The sequence below is a fragment of the Emys orbicularis genome, chromosome 5 (assembly GCF_028017835.1).
Source record: "Emys orbicularis isolate rEmyOrb1 chromosome 5, rEmyOrb1.hap1, whole genome shotgun sequence".
Classification (NCBI taxonomy): Eukaryota; Metazoa; Chordata; order Testudines; family Emydidae; genus Emys; species Emys orbicularis.
In genome coordinates this window covers 110181148-110195841 of record NC_088687.1, presented here as the reverse complement: position 1 = coordinate 110195841, position 14694 = coordinate 110181148, and the positions used below count along the sequence as shown (strand labels likewise).

General features: G+C 40.6%; 1 protein-coding gene across 1 annotated transcript in view; it reads right to left on the bottom strand.

Annotated features, from left to right (window-relative positions):
• Positions 1–14694, bottom strand: part of SEL1L3 (SEL1L family member 3) — a 62286-nt gene that overhangs the window by 1821 nt on the left and 45771 nt on the right. Inside the window, exons 18-23 of the mRNA XM_065405401.1 lie at positions 13054–13144; positions 12864–12948; positions 10309–10418; positions 8887–9014; positions 1596–1698; positions 1429–1501 (exon numbers count right to left, since the gene is read on the bottom strand). Coding sequence (XP_065261473.1) covers positions 1429–1501; positions 1596–1698; positions 8887–9014; positions 10309–10418; positions 12864–12948; positions 13054–13144 — 590 coding nt within the window. The remainder of the gene's footprint in view (positions 1–1428; positions 1502–1595; positions 1699–8886; positions 9015–10308; positions 10419–12863; positions 12949–13053; positions 13145–14694) is intronic.

The following is a 14694-nucleotide window of genomic DNA, read 5'->3' as shown; positions in this document are numbered from 1 at the left end:
CTATCTCTTAAAGTTAATGCTATACCAGGAATCTTCATAACCACTGCCTTAACAACAGGTTTAAATTAGTCATCAGTGCCAGGTTTCATTCAGACTTCAGTAACTAATGTGATGGTCAAATCATCAGAAAGGCTTAACACAAATGGTAACCAATAACAACAACAAAAAGCGGTAATAAGCATAACCTCTCCTGTGATACTAATTACTTCTCTGAACCTTTATTTCAAGGAAAGGTTAAAAATCTTCTTACTGCTGCTTAACCCAACTCTAGTTATATAAAAATATTTTACTAGAATAGGACACATGAAACTGACATTACTGAACTGTCTGTTCATTATTTTTTGTTTGTTTTATTCCCATTATTCTAGTTAACTGTACTTCAAGAAGAGGAAGGAGTACAGAGATGAGGAAAAGAAATGTGCATGGGGCTGGAAGGAGTGATTTGTAATGTAGGATTCAGAGAGCTAAGTATGTATTACTTGGAGAAGTGATGACTATGAAGGGCCATGATAACAAATATCTGTTGGGTGTGAACATCAAGAAGGGAGAGGAATTATAAAATTAGGATGGTACACTGGGTATGATTAAGAGTATGAAAATTCAGAATGCATTAGGAGGATAAAATTCCTAAAACAAAAGTTTAGGCTGGATATCAGGGAAAACAGTTTAATAGTGAGGTATATTGTGGAATACTCTCCCAAGGGAAGTGATAGAAGACAAATCCCTTGGAGCATGTGAAACCTTGTTGGGAAAAAAGCACTCAAAAAAGTATAGTAGGGGGTAATCCTGCACTGGCAGAGAGATGGGCTCTCTAATTACTAGATCTTTTCCCTTTTCTGTGACTATCATTCCAAACAGAAGGAAGCTGCAGTTTTCAAGCTACAATAATTATGTTAAAAACAGCCAAGGCCTTAGTAACAAAAGCCCTTAATTCACGTATACATCTATTACTAGCTTTTTGGAGGATGAAAAGGTAAAAACAGTATCTTACTTAGGATGCTGAAATAAAGCAGAGTGCTACAATGCTATACAACATAATAAAAATGATTTTCAGCTCCTCTAATCAAATTGTGTTTGGTTAAAATTGGTGAAAGAATGGTGAAATTGTTCCTGGGGGGGAAATGGCAAATATCAATACACCGTTCCAAATTACTGATCTGGTGCAAAATTATTATTCTGCGCTTGAGGCCTGAGTCTGCACACCCTTACTCATGCTGATTCTTTGAAGGCAATAGGACTACTTGTGTGAGTCAGATCTACTCCTGCAATTAAGAGACTGAATTTGTAGGACATTACTTGTTTTAAATTATATATGAACTGCATGCTGGCACCAAATCTTGAAGTCTGTTCTATCTTTAAAGTTCCCTATTTTCTGTCTAGAATTATTTTTTTCTAGATTATTTCAGCCTGACCGAGGCAAATACTTACCAGACAGAGACTGAAAATATTGTACTGCAAATGCAACCAATATTGACACAAGAAAGGTTCCCATGAAGTAGATCTGCAATAAGTTTAGAAATGTGTGTTAGATCAATACAAAGGCAGGGCCCGGGTTCTAACTGTACTGATGAATGTGACAATGGAATAATACATACCAGAGTAGAATGCAAAATGTTATTCCAGAAAACTCTTAAGTAAAAATAAAGCAAAGCTAATGAGCATGGATTAATTAATTCTTGATTGCTATGACTCCAGCACCTATAAACAAAAATAAAAAGTGGTGTTGAATATTTTGTTTTGTACTTCTATAGCAATGGGACTACAAGAAGTAAGAATGGTAGCACTGGGCCCTAAGTGACTTACCCAAAGTCGCACAGCCACTCAGTAGCAAAGCTGGGAATAGAGCTCTCATTCCCTGACTCACAGGTCTATGCATTAACCACTAGGTCATCGTTCCTCATTTATCTGTAAAGTGATTCTACAATGTTACAGATTACTGAGTGAACTTTCAGTACATACTGTACTTCACTTAGAGGGTAGAATGGGAATTGCTTTATGTGATATCAAGAAAACGAGCTCTCTGTAAGTAAATGGAACAGATATAACGGTTATGTATCCGTAACTGGAGTGCTTAGAGATGGAATCTGCATGGTCCTACTCACGGGACGCACTGGCGGGTGCAGCTGAGGCGGTGGAACCTTTTTGTAGCAGTGCCCCTAAGAATGCTCATGAACCCCTCCCTACCTCTCTCTTCTGTGTTCCTGCAAGTTCTGAAGGTGAGGCTATAAAAGGGAGTGTGGCACTCCCTGCTGCCTCAGTTCCTTCCAACCTTGCCTTCTCGAGTCAAAATTCCATTAGGATTCCCAGGAATGTGTGTGGGGAGTGCAGAGTCCATCCCCTCAAAACCTCCTGTTACAAGTAAGTAACCTCCATTTCTTCTTCAAGTGTTTGCTGCACAGTCCCACTCACAGGATAGTCTGGCAAGCAGCACCCCATCATGGAAGGTGGGACTCAGAGTCCCAATTGAATAGGGATTATAGTACTGCTCCATCAAACAGTGCCCAATCCAGATGCTAGGTCTAGGGAGATGTTTTGTAAAAAGCATGTGTGGAGCTCCAAGTAGCAGCCCTATAGGGCACTGCAACTGGGCCATATCTAAGGCAAGTGATGGAGGTAGCAATTGCTCTGATAGTATGACCTAACCCCAAGAAGGGGTGGAATGAATGCTAGTTTATAGATTTCCTCTATGCCTTGTCTAACCCCACTAGATAAAGTCTGAAGAGAGTGTGTGTCTTTTATGTTGTCTGCATATGAAATAAAGAGACTGAAGGATTTCTGAAATTCCTCGATTCTATTAATTCAGTAACCCAGAGCTCTTTTAGCATCTAACATATGCAGCTTTGACTCCTCTATGAGAGTGTGAATCCTAGGGGAAAAAATTCTGATTAACATGAAAGTCAGGTACCACCTTGGGAAGGAATCTAGGATTAGGGCAGAGGCCACTGTATCCTTGTGGAAGATACCTGATGAGCCATGTGGTGGTAATTCACTCATTCACCTAGCTGAGGCTGTGACTACTATGAAAGCAATTTTTATAGATAGATGGTACAGACAGCAGTCTTCCATAGGCTCAAAGGGAAGTGTCATTAGCTGTTTAAGGAGTAAATTGAGATCCCATGATGGTACTGGATCCTTTATTTGTGGATATATATTGGTAAGTGTGACCCACGGACCTCTGGGTGCCCACTGGCAGAGGGCACAGCGGGGCATAGGGCTACATGGATCCCCTGGATCTGGTCTCTACATAATAGTTCATCAAAGGGTCTCATATAAGGTCTCTACTGAAAGCCTATGTCACACGGATCATCATATCCATTGCGAAATGTATGGATGCATAATATGTAATGAGTTATGTGAATATATACACTGAAGATAATGCTCTTAAGGTTTGTGAGTTGGGGTTGGTCACCAAGAGGGGATAAAACAAGTTTCTTTCAGGCGGGAGATGCTCTAGATGTCTGGCTGTACGTAAATTGAGTATTGGATACTTCACGATGGATGCCTATTTACAGACTGAGTAAAATGCTAATCAAGAGACTGCAAAGTCTCCAGAGGAGTTTCTCTGCAGGGAAAACAACCAGCGGCGAGATACTGTTTGCAGTAAAGAAAATGGATTGTTTGAACTATTTTGGGGTTGCACAGGTACACCTTAACCTAGGGGACAAGCTGCCAGTGTGTTTGTTTTATGAATGGAGCATCACAGCCAGTCTGGCTGTTTAACCCTGGGGGTGAGTCTTTGAGTGAGCTAACATTTATGAGGCAGGAGGTTGTCTTGTTAGTTAAGTTTAGGCTCTAGAAAGCATGTTACAACTTTATTTTATATGTAAATATTTATTTCCATTAAGTCTACTTGCTTCTTCTTGAAGCTCTATTATTTGTTAAATAAACTTTTACCTGATTTCACTATAACCATATCTAAGTGCTGTAAATTGAGGTGAGCAGTGATCCTGAGATGTAACTGATAAGCTGAGGTGTACTGTTCCTTTGGGAATAGTAGATCTGTGAATTCTGTGAGTGTCCATGGACAGGACAATCCAGGGGTATGACCCTTGCCAGGCACAGACAAGGCTTCCTCGCACTAAAGGCAGGTGGTGGTGAGGTACCTCACAACCCTGGGTACCCCCAGGAAGCATCACAGCAAGTTCCTTGATAAATTTTCTAACTGTATTATGTGCAAAGACAGGTTTGCAACCCTGCAAGGTGAGGATCTCATCTATAGATTTCTACAACAACTATTCATGAAGTTCCGTTACATCTCTGTTCAGCTGATCTACCAGGCTGTTGTCCTTGCCTGCTACATGTAGAGCTATGGGATAAATGTGCTGGATATGCCAATCCCATAATGCAACTGCTTCTTTGCACAATTGGGAAGCGTGAGACCCTCCCTTTTTGTTGATATAATCCACTGTCATTGTGTTGTCTGTGACAATTGCATTACCTGTTCTGGCTGTGAGGCAGACATAATTTGAGAGCCCAATGGATTGCTCTCATTTCCAGGTTATTTTCCTGAGACCTCCAATGACCTTCAACTGTCTATTTGCTGAAATGCACTTCCCACCCCTGTTGGAGGCATCCGAGGTGACTGTTTCAGATGGAGCTGGAGAGTTGAAAGCTACCCCTCTCAGAACATTGTAACGTTGAGTCGTCCATGTCAAGGATAGCAGTATCTTACTTGGAATGGTCAACTATATGCACGTGCCATCTGTGCTTGGTCCGTAACTTAACATCAGCCAAAGCTGCAGACTTTTCATCCTGAGCCGAGCATAAGTTGTGACATAAGTGTCTAAACCCATGAAGCCTAGAAAGAACATGTCTCTAAGTGGGATCTTGATGAAGCCCCTCTGTAGTGAATTGATGCTTCAGGTATCTTTCTTCTAATAGAAAGGCTTTGCCCTCCAGGGAACGGAGACCTGCTCCTATAAAAGGAATCCTTTGTGTAGGTTTCAGAAGAGATTTTTTTTCTTGTTTACCATGAGTCCTAAGCTTTTGAAGAGGGAGCATGTGTAAAGTTTGCAACCATGGAAAGGTACTTTGTAAACACCCATGCGACAGTAGATGGGTAAGATTTAGTACTGGAAGTGGTCTTATCTAACTAGGAAATGAAGATATTTTTGATGCCTGGATCAGATATAGATATGGAAGTACACATCTTTCAGATTGCCACATGCATCTAACGAAGTGGGTATTCACCCACGAAAGCTTATGCTCCAATACGTCTGTTAGTCTATAAGGTGCCACAGGACTCTTTGTCGCTTTTTACAGATCCAGACTAACACGGCTACCCCTCTGATATCTTTCAGATTGAGATCTGTAAACCAATCTAAGGTGGTCAGGAAGGCTATGATAGATGCTTGTGTCAACATGGGGAAATGGATTTTTTGATAAAGAAGATAGGTCTTCCATAGATCTAACATTGCACAAAGTCCTCAGTCTGTCTTTGGTATCAGAAAATATCTGGAGTTGGAACCTTCTCCTTTGAATTCCCTTGGCACCTCCTCTGTGGCTCTTGATTCCAACAAGGAATGGATCTCTGATTTTAACACACTCTTGTGAGAGGGTCCCTGAATAGGGATAGAAGTGGCAGGCCAGCAGGGTAGAGGAAAGGAATCAAATCAAATGGCATAACCACTCAATAATATCTCCAGAATTCATTTGGGATGTGATGGAATTGTGAGCACTGACATAATAGAAAAGTTGGGAAAGATGGCAGGGTTGGAAGGAGGTTACAGGTTGGTCTGAAGCTTCTGATCATCATGTCAAACTTGAGGTCTGATGTTTGAATTTGATGTTGCAACTCATGGTCGTTTTCCCTTCATTTGGGGCTTAAAAGGCTTTCTCTTCTGTGGCTGTGTAGAAGAAGGCTGCTGATGCTGAAAATGACATCTTTCTGATAATAATAAGATGAAGAAGAAGGGGGATAGAATTTTCCATGGTACCCGAAGACAGGTCTCAAACTCCTCCTCCTCCGGGCTAGGTAGACACCTAAAGGTCTTGCAGTAGACCTCATGTCCTTCATCTTCTCCAGTATCTCCTTGACCTTACTACTAAATAACCACAAGACCTCTGAAGAGAAGATCTTCTACCTTCGATTTGGTTTCAGGTTGGAGAAAGAAGATCTGAGCCAAGCATGTCTGCGTAGCGTGATAGCTGAAGCAACCACTCTCACTGTTGAATCTACAGCATGAAAAGAGGCTCTAAGCATATTTAGCCACTGCCTGCCCCTGTGTTTCCAAGGTGTTGGTCAGATTACTTAGCTCTTTGGGGAGTGCTTTGGCAAACATGAACATCTTTTCCCATAACTGATATTGATAATTCAATATCACTGCCTGGTAACTTGCTATTCTAATTCTGAGCTATGCAGATGAAAATACCTGTCTACCTGCTGCATCCATCTTCTTTTACTCCCTGTCAGAAGATGTGGAATGTGATTGTCTTCTTCTGGATCTTTGTTCCACCCCCCCACTACTAGAGACTTAGGGGTAGGGTGTGCATGAAAGAATGAAAACTTGTAGAGCAATAGATATAATTTGTCAGCTTTTTTCAATATAGCCTGACAAAGTGAAGGAGTAGACCAACTGTCTTCACAGGCTGCAATAGCTTATCTAATATTGGACAGATAATCTTATTTTAAAACAGGATTGAGGTTTCTTCCAGTGTGACTGATGGAATTGCAGTGCCATTGCCATTCTGTCCACAAGTTCGTGGAACTGTAAAGCATCATCAGAAGGAGAGGAAACTGAATCAACTCCAATATTTTCATCCAGGAAAGATTCATCTTCAAGTTCTGTCTCCAACTCTTGATAGTCCACCTGAGCTGTAGGCTCCTCCTCTTCTTCTGAAAGAGTATCAGAAATTATGGTAGGAGAATGAACCTTGAAAGCAGAAGAAGTCAACTGATCTGGGAATCTCGGAGATGAGGAGTAATACATTTTCTGACCCCTCGTCAGAGAGGGGTTCTGACAAGAATTCAGAATGTTCCTATACTGTCTATGTGAAGGCCAGTAGGGCCACCTAGCCCGCAGTGGTATCTGCCAATCATGCCACTAATTAATTAAGGCTCCATGCCATAGCTAGGAGGACATGTTGTTTTCTAGACACCAAACCTAGAAGTGTGTTCCTTCTCATGAGCATGGAAACTGGGAGGTATGTTGGTATACTTAACATGAGGCGATCCTTCCTCAGATTCTGGATACAACCTCAGATCCAGTCGGATCAGACACAGATTACTGGAGAAACTACAGGACCTGGCATGTGTAAAACTGAGAAGGGGAAACAAATGTATTTGTAGAGCCACAGGGTGTGTTAGAGGGAGAAAGGGAAGTGTCTTATTATCTGAGAATTCATCCAGTCTCCTCCTTTTCTCTCTCTGAGAGATCTAAGGAGGATAACTAGTGGGAGCTTTCCTATTATCCCCCTTAGGGGAAGAAATCATTTTTGTCCTTTGTAGATCTGCCAACAGATCTGATTTAGCATTTTATGGTGCTCTTGCGATATCACTGTAGAGACTGGTGCAGTTAGGATGGGTGATATAGAAACAACTGTTGGCTCTGGAATGATCTTCAGGTCCGATGTGAACTTCAGGAGTGGTGGATGACTCTTAAGCAGGGATTTATCCTGAGCTAGAATCTATCTTAGTCTTTGATTTAGGATCCAATGTTCTCTGATTTGGATCTGATGGATACAAGAAGTGTCCTGAACGTGGTTTGGCCCTACTAATGGGAGCCTTCTTGTCTCACACAGTTTTTCTCTGAACCAAAGTAGAAGGATCAGAAGGCTTTTCCCGTGGTTTGGCTCTAATTTCTGAGACTGGAACTGATGAAGTCTGAGTGTGTTGAGATCGGATTCAATCATCTGCGAACTTACTGCACTGAGGTCTTGGATCCTGATCCTGGGACAGATATTGGAAACTTTTGAATAGTGCTCTTCATCTTCTTAGTCCCTGATGGGTCAGGAGCTGACACTGGCCTTTTCAACTTCGATATGGACTCTTTAGATGAGTTGTATCTGGGAGGCTTTGCAGCCAGAGCTTCTTGCAGCAATAAGGCTTGCAGCCTGTTCTAGCGCTCCTTTTAAGTTCTTGGGTAAATGTTCTGCAGATGGAGCACCTTGAAGGAGAGTGCCTTCTCCGAGGCATGCCACGCATCTGGTATGGGCATCTGACATCAGGAAGACTGCTGGACAAGACATGCATCTTTTGAAGCTAGGTCTCTTAGCTTTCAGATCCACCATGGAACTTATAGTCAGAACCGAAGGCTTAACTAACTATCCTAAGATTAAAAATCTAACCACTAACACTGACACTACACTAAGCTAAGGCACTGAGTTCTTTTAGAATCCAGGTTTAATGGAACTGGAGAGTTTCACATCTGTCTGCTGCTGCAGCTGGAAAGAACTGAGGGAGCACCGCGCCCCCCTTTTTTATAGCCCTGCCCTCAGAATGTTCAGGAACACAGAGGGGAGGAGCAGGAGAGGTGTGTGTGCGCTCTAACAGGCACTGCTACGAGAAGGTTCCACTGCCTGAGCTGCACACACTAGCACATCGCGTGAGTGGGAATATGCAAAGGACACTTGAAGAAAAACCAGAATTTCCAAAGTGAAAGCAGACAAATGTCAGCACGTTGTAGCAAAGTGGGCAGAAATAAATGGAAGCCATTCCTAATTCAGTACTCTATATTATTTCTCATATTTGCATTTAAAAGCCTATCTTAGGCATTTTACAAATGGAACAGGAACAAATTGCTAGAACCTAGTTTGGCAGTAAAATTTAAGGCTCCATTGTGGGATCAGAGTACTCAACTAGTCCCAGTGATGTTTGCAACAAGTAATAATGTGAGTAAAGATAAGAATTCTAGCTCTTGGTACTGAAAGATGAATATATAAACTCACCTTTGATAAAGCTCCTGAAGGATGGAAATATTACTAGACTGCAGAGTCCTGTTGATCTCTAAGTGATCTAAAATGTAGGAAGGAATGGAATTACCCTCTTCCACGAGAAGGGCCAAATTAAAGAGTCCCTAAAATACATAAAATATACAATTTTATATAGAAGAAAATACATGAATCTAAGGCCTGATCCTGCACCACTGAGCTCAATGAAAGTTTTATCACTGACTTCAGTGGGAGATGGATTGGGCTACTGATCAGCATGTCAATAATTACAATTGCTTTACCTTTTTCACTTTAATACCATATGGTTCTGTGATCTTCACTGAATAAATGTGAGCATCTTATTTCCCCAAGATATGCTCATGTGAATGATACATTTACAAGAGCATCAGAAACAAGAAAACATTCCTCAGGCTAATTCTAGTTCATCTTAGTGTAATGTTGAGTGCCATTTTCTCAAACCAGCTCACTAAGCTTTTCATCCCTAGATCCTGTCTAAATACAGCAACAATTGAAGAGCGCATCACCCCGACATGTCTCATACAAAGACTGAAAGCAGAAATGGACCATGTTCTGTTCCCAATTAGTCCCCTCCCACGTAACCCTACTGACTTCAATGGACGTTGCAATTGTGCATCTGAGAGGAGAATTTAGCTCAAAATGGCTTGGGCTCTGATCCTGCAACTTCATCTGCTTGGGCAGACCTCTGACTTCAGTGGGGCACTCCAGAGGTACAAGGGTCTGTCTGTGTGGATACAGTTGCAGGATGGAGCTTTGAAGTGTCTTTCACATTTAAAACTGAAGACACTTGTTTCTCTTTGCTTTCCATTTTAGCTGCTGTTGCAGACACTGGCAGCTTTTTGTTTAAAGATCCTCAGGGTGGGTCCCAACTCTGGTAACTGCTCAAATCACATGTAATAATTTTTCTGGTGTCCGTGAGAGTTCCATATGCCTAGGGAGAGGAGACTACTAAAGAATATCTGCTATGAGGATCTGAGAACAAAATGCTGCCCAGTGTTAAATTACTCATGTCTTTGGTACAATGTCTTGGAATATCTTGGCATTATGAGAGCATATATGCTGAAGTTTTTTGTTGTTCATGGGAACATACTGGGCTAAGTTCATCCCAGGAGTAACGCTTGGCTTTAAGGGAAGTGCACTATTATTATTAACTTGTATTACAGTAGCACCGAAAAAGTAACAACAAACTAGGCTCTTCACCTTTAGCCCTGAAAACATCCCCCAGGCTAATTCTAGTTCATCTTAGTGTGAAAGAGCAAATTCGTGACTCAGATCATACTTTAAAATAAATGATACATTTATACCAGTAGGTGTGTTCACTGCATGTGTGTATCTTGGCTATTTATAGCTTGTTCTTAGAACTGATATTTCAAGAAGGTATTTTTATAACCGTGAAGATACCTGTGAATCTCCCTCGAATGCAGCTTGTGCATACATCTGCACTGACTGCTCAAAGTCTTTAGAGTGGTTCTGGTAACCATAGTAATAGAAGTCTCCCATCTTCAAGTAAGCTGTGGAAGGTAACAGTAGCAGGGCATTACAAAATATTTGTATAGAGATAAATGAACTATTAATATATTTGAAGAATTTACTGAATTTTCCACTGTATTATGGATAATCATAGTTTCTCTCTGCTTAAGATTGTGACCCTCTTTCTATGCCAAGCCCACCGGGCCTCCAACCTCTGAAAAAACACATTCTGAATGAAATTTCTCATGGTGGTTCTTCTGCCAGGGAATGCTCTTAGGAGGACATTTCAGGTTAATCAGGCAAGGCATTTTGAAGACATGATTTTAATTAAAAATGGGTTTTCCTACTCTTGAAAAAATTTCTAAGAAGACTGTGCAGCGTAATCTCTACCACAAAACTAACAATAACCTCCAAAAACCCCAGATCTAGAAACTTCAAATTGTTTTATTCATTTGGCTTCATTAAAAGTACTGGTGTCTAATAGTCTTTTGGGGGAAACACTGGGCTTAGTGGAGTTGTTAGCCCTGATCATGTGAACTGGCTTCAAACACTTCTGTTCTGTTTAGATGCTTATTCTGTACCCATCACTGTGGTAAATGAAATCCTCTCCAAAGTACAGAGCTGTGTTGTGCCTATGGAGAGAATTTCTCTAGGTTAGTTGTTCAAATCCTCCCCAAACACAGAGGAACTGAATGGCTACAATTTTCTTGGCACAGAGCCAAGTGATGCATGCGATGGCTTTTAAGGACTCCTATCTCTGATATAGAATGGTGATGAAATGTTCCAGCAGAGGAAATTTGGTCCAAGTGTGTGTGAACATCCTGTAATGTGATCATTACAGTAGGCCATGCTGCAGACTTTATAGACCCACCAGGAGCCCATGAGGCAGATTTTATAAGCTCTAGCATTCAGCTCCTGCAGAGTTTATAAATTTTCTGTGGGCTCAATCCCACTGCAGTCTATGGGAGTTTTGCCACTGACTTCAATCAGTGCAAGATTGAGCCCTATATTACTTACAAACAAAAACTTGTTTTTTTAACCTTCATTCCAAAAGAGACCAGATGTGAAATCCTGACTTCATTTAAGTCAAGGGATGTTTTGCAATTAATTTCACCCCAGAAGTCTGATGAACTTTAGATGCTTCTCTGGCATAAGACTGTGCTCACGAAGTCTGTAAGTTCTGTGAGCCAAATCACAGGATGTTACACACTCCATTAGAAAAACCTGTGGTGTTTGTAAGTTCCAATGGGTGAATCACTCTGGACTGAGTTGGGTACAGGCACCAACAGTGTGGTACTGGATTCAAATATTATGTTGTTTTTCTGTTTCATTGAATAGCTTGCATTATTTTTATACTACACTTATAATAACAACAACAAAACATTGTCTCAGAATGAAATATAGCAATTGTATCAGTGTTTTTAAATACAGGGTACAATTTTCTAAAGCATCTAATTGACTTAGGAGACTAAGCTTAATTGAAAGTCACAGATTGATTTTAAGGGCAGAAGCAACCAATAGCTCATCTATTCTGACCTCCTGCATAACACAGGCCATAGAATTTATCCTAGTTACCCTGTATTGAGCCCAATAATTTGTTTTTTACTACAGCATAACTTCCAGAAAGGCATCCAGTCTTGATTTAAAGACCTCAAGAGATGAAGAATCCACCACCCTCCTAAGTAGTTTGTTCCAATGGTCAGCCACCCTCACTATTACAAATGTGTTCCTTATTTCTAATTTGAATTTGTCTGACTTTTAACTTCCAGCAATTGGTTCTTGTTATGCCTTTTTGTGCTAGATTAAAAAGTCCTTTAGTACCCATATATTCTCCCTGTGAAAGTACTTACCCACCATAATTAAGTCACCTCTTGATCTTCTTTTTGATAAGCTAAACAGACTAAGCTCTTTAAGTGTCTCACTATAAAGAACTTTCATTAAGGGCATTTTTTCCAGCACGCGAATCAGTGACTTAGTCACTTCTGAAAATAAGACTTAGGCTCTTAAGTCACTCAGTTGCTTTTGAAAATGTTATTCACTATCTTAAAAAAAGTAGGAAATTCTCTGACAAACTGCATTAAGATACAGATAAGCCTGCAAAGAGAGAGATATTTCTACTACTGAAATTCCTGTTGGAACACTGCAGTTATAAAAGAAAAAGGTGTGAATGGCAGGAGTTTCTAATTTAAAGTTTCCTTTCTGAAAAGGCTGCTCTGCATATTTCTGGGGGACCAATCCTGGGTCCGGTGGTCCAAGAACCAAGGAAGGGCAAAGGTAGCTTACAGCCATTTTGCTGTCCCCACTCAAGTTGTGTCATGTGCAAAAAGCTAGACCCCCCACATAATCCATCCCCTTTCTTTCCTTAATTTGCTCATTAGCATAAAAGTTTCACACTGTATACACAGTTGTTACATTCTCATTGTAACTAATGATTAAAACTGAAATCCTATTAAGATCTGAATTAATAAAAAGTAGGCTATACATACCAAATGAGGGCGCATTGATTTGAGATATGGAGAAATTATAGTATCGCCAAACACAATTAGTAGCTAAGTATCGTCTTGCTAGTTCCTGGAAAGAAAAAGAGTGGATCCATTTATATCACAGGAAAGTTATTAGTATTACAGTATCACTAATGATTTAAAAGGACCATGTATTATGAATAAATTTACTTACTGGTCTCTCTTCACAGATATGTGCTAAGTTTGTCTGTGACACTTCAATCCCAGCCTCTGCTGCTAAAACATAATACAGCAGAGCTTCATGCCTAAAACAGAGGACAGAAATAAAAAAAAACTGAAATCATCAGGATTTAGCTATAGTTAGAACCACCAAATAAATTCTGAAACATTCATTTGTCAAGCAGAATTTGTAAGCAAGGTTTAGAACAGGGGTAGGCAACCTATGGCACGCATGCCGAAGGCGACACATGAGCTGATTTTCAGTGGCACTCACACTGCCCGGGTCCTGGCCACCAGTCCGGGGGGCTCTGCATTTTAATTTAATTTTAAATGAAGCTTATTAAACATTTTAAAAACCTTATTTACTTTACATACAACAATAGTTTAGTTATATATTATAGACTTATAGAAAGAGACCTTCTAACAATGTTAAAATGTATTACTGGCATGCAAAACCTTAAATTAGAGTGAATAAATGAAGACTCGGCACACCACTTCTGAAAGGTTGCCAACCCCTGGTTTAGAAAGAAATGATTGGATATTCCATGCAATAGCTACATCTACTGGCCACATTTGGTATAACAGAACAGAATTTGGTCTAGGGTGGTTTCAGCATCTTCTCTTCTGCTTTGAGGTAGAATCAGCTCCATGTAAGGTTCTACTCTTTTAAAATGCACCTGCAAGAATGTTTGGTGTGTAAGGCTGGATTATGACACTAAGTGAGATGGAGTGGCCTGTTTCAAGACATAATAACCCTTTTATAAATAACATTTAATGAGCTTCATCCCCACAACCTGAAACAAACAAACAAAAACACACCGCGCACACATACACCACTATCATCACAACATGGACCTAACATTACATTTGCCAAATTTCACTTCTGCTTGTGTGCTCCATCCCTTTTTCCTACACTAGCTTGTCTATCTAGCTTGTAAACTCTTTGGAACAGGGGTGTTTGTGTATGCATGTACACATGAACAGCATCTAGCGCAATGGCACCTCAGTCCTGGCTGTGGCTTCCAAGCACTATTGCAATACAACTAATAAAAGTCAATGTCACATTTTCAGTAACTGGCAGTCTACTGGTGACTGATCCTGAGGGCAGCTCCTGTTTCCTCTTCTCCTTCACTCACGAAGGCCAAGTCCTACCCAAAAAATCATGAGACTGGCTTTAAAAATGGGGGGTGAATTTCGTTTGCTTTCTGGTTTTAAAGCCTCTAGGAGTCACATTTTCAAGCTGTTCTCTGCAACCATGAAGGCTAGAAACAGGTTTGTGGTCTTTTAAATGAAAACTAAGTTTCTCATATAATTGCATGACTTCAGAGGCTTAAGCAAGGAGACCTAAAATAATAAAATAATTAATAACAATACCCTGATATTATCTAGTGTTCTTCATCAGCAAGTCTCAAAAGTGCTTTACAAAGTAGGTCAGTATCATTATCCCCATTTTACAGATGGGGAAACTGAGGCACAGAGGAAAAAGTGAGCGTTGGCAGCGCTGTATACCAGCTGCCCCATGCAAATAAACAGGCTTTGCTCCTGTTTTCCTGCTGCTTCTATAGGATTTTAAAGCATCCTTTTCAGTGAAGCGTGTAAAGCCTTGTAGAAACAGCTGGGACAAGGAGAGTCAGCA